General features: G+C 41.4%; 1 protein-coding gene across 1 annotated transcript; it reads left to right on the forward strand.

The window, feature by feature from the left end:
• On the forward strand, positions 1–643 carry LOC112486675 (sterol-4-alpha-carboxylate 3-dehydrogenase, decarboxylating-like). Its single transcript, XM_025054009.1, has 2 exons — positions 1–82; positions 301–643. Exons 1-2 carry the CDS (start codon positions 62–64, stop codon positions 538–540), a joined length of 261 nt encoding a protein of 86 aa, XP_024909777.1. The 5' UTR covers positions 1–61; the 3' UTR covers positions 541–643.
• Positions 644–649: the final 6 nt, after the last annotated feature.

Genomic DNA, 649 nt, shown 5'->3' on the forward strand with positions numbered 1-649 from the left:
TTTACCACCATAGCTTCCGGTCTTGTCATTTTATCTACGTATTGATCAAACCGCATTCCTAATGGCTACGCGACTTAGACCGGTGAGTTACTCCTATATGTCTATGTGGGCCAACCTGTAATTAATGAACCTTGTAAACAGTTAAAACTGTATCTACAACTCTGTATTATTTTATATTAAATATTTTTACGTGTTTACTGTTTGTTCAATTAGGAAGAATTCAATAAACTAAGTGTGTGTGGTGCTGACAGAATATCCGCACGTTACTGATGGCAGTCTTATGTTTCTGGTGTCATGCAGAGTAACAAGCGCTGTACAGTCATTGGAGGCTCTGGTTTCCTGGGAAGACACCTGGTGGAGAAGCTGCTGGAGAGGGGCTACTCGGTGTCTGTGTTTGACATTCGTCAAAGCTATGAGCTGCCTGGAGTCACCTTTTACCAGGGAGATCTTTGTGACAAACGGGTACTAAAAGGGACACTAGAAATGTTAACCAATCGATGCATTACTAATGCAACTAACATTAAATATCACCTGATGTGATTCAGTTCATTCTTAAGGTAGTGGTCCCCAACTACTGGGCCGGGACCCAGTACCGGCTCTGGATCATTTGTTATTGGGTCGCAGAAACAGAAGAAAATGTTTTATTTTT

The sequence above is a fragment of the Cynoglossus semilaevis genome, unplaced genomic scaffold (genome assembly GCF_000523025.1).
Source record: "Cynoglossus semilaevis isolate Cse_v1.0 unplaced genomic scaffold, Cse_v1.0 C18951090, whole genome shotgun sequence".
In the NCBI taxonomy this organism is placed as follows: Eukaryota; Metazoa; Chordata; class Actinopteri; order Pleuronectiformes; family Cynoglossidae; genus Cynoglossus; species Cynoglossus semilaevis.

Coding starts and splice junctions, on each gene's coding strand:
- LOC112486675 (XM_025054009.1), top strand. CDS start 62: ATGGCTACGCGACTTAGACCG. Junction 83..300: donor TGGCTACGCGACTTAGACCG/GTGAGTTACTCC, acceptor GGTGTCATGCAG/AGTAACAAGCGCTGTACAGT.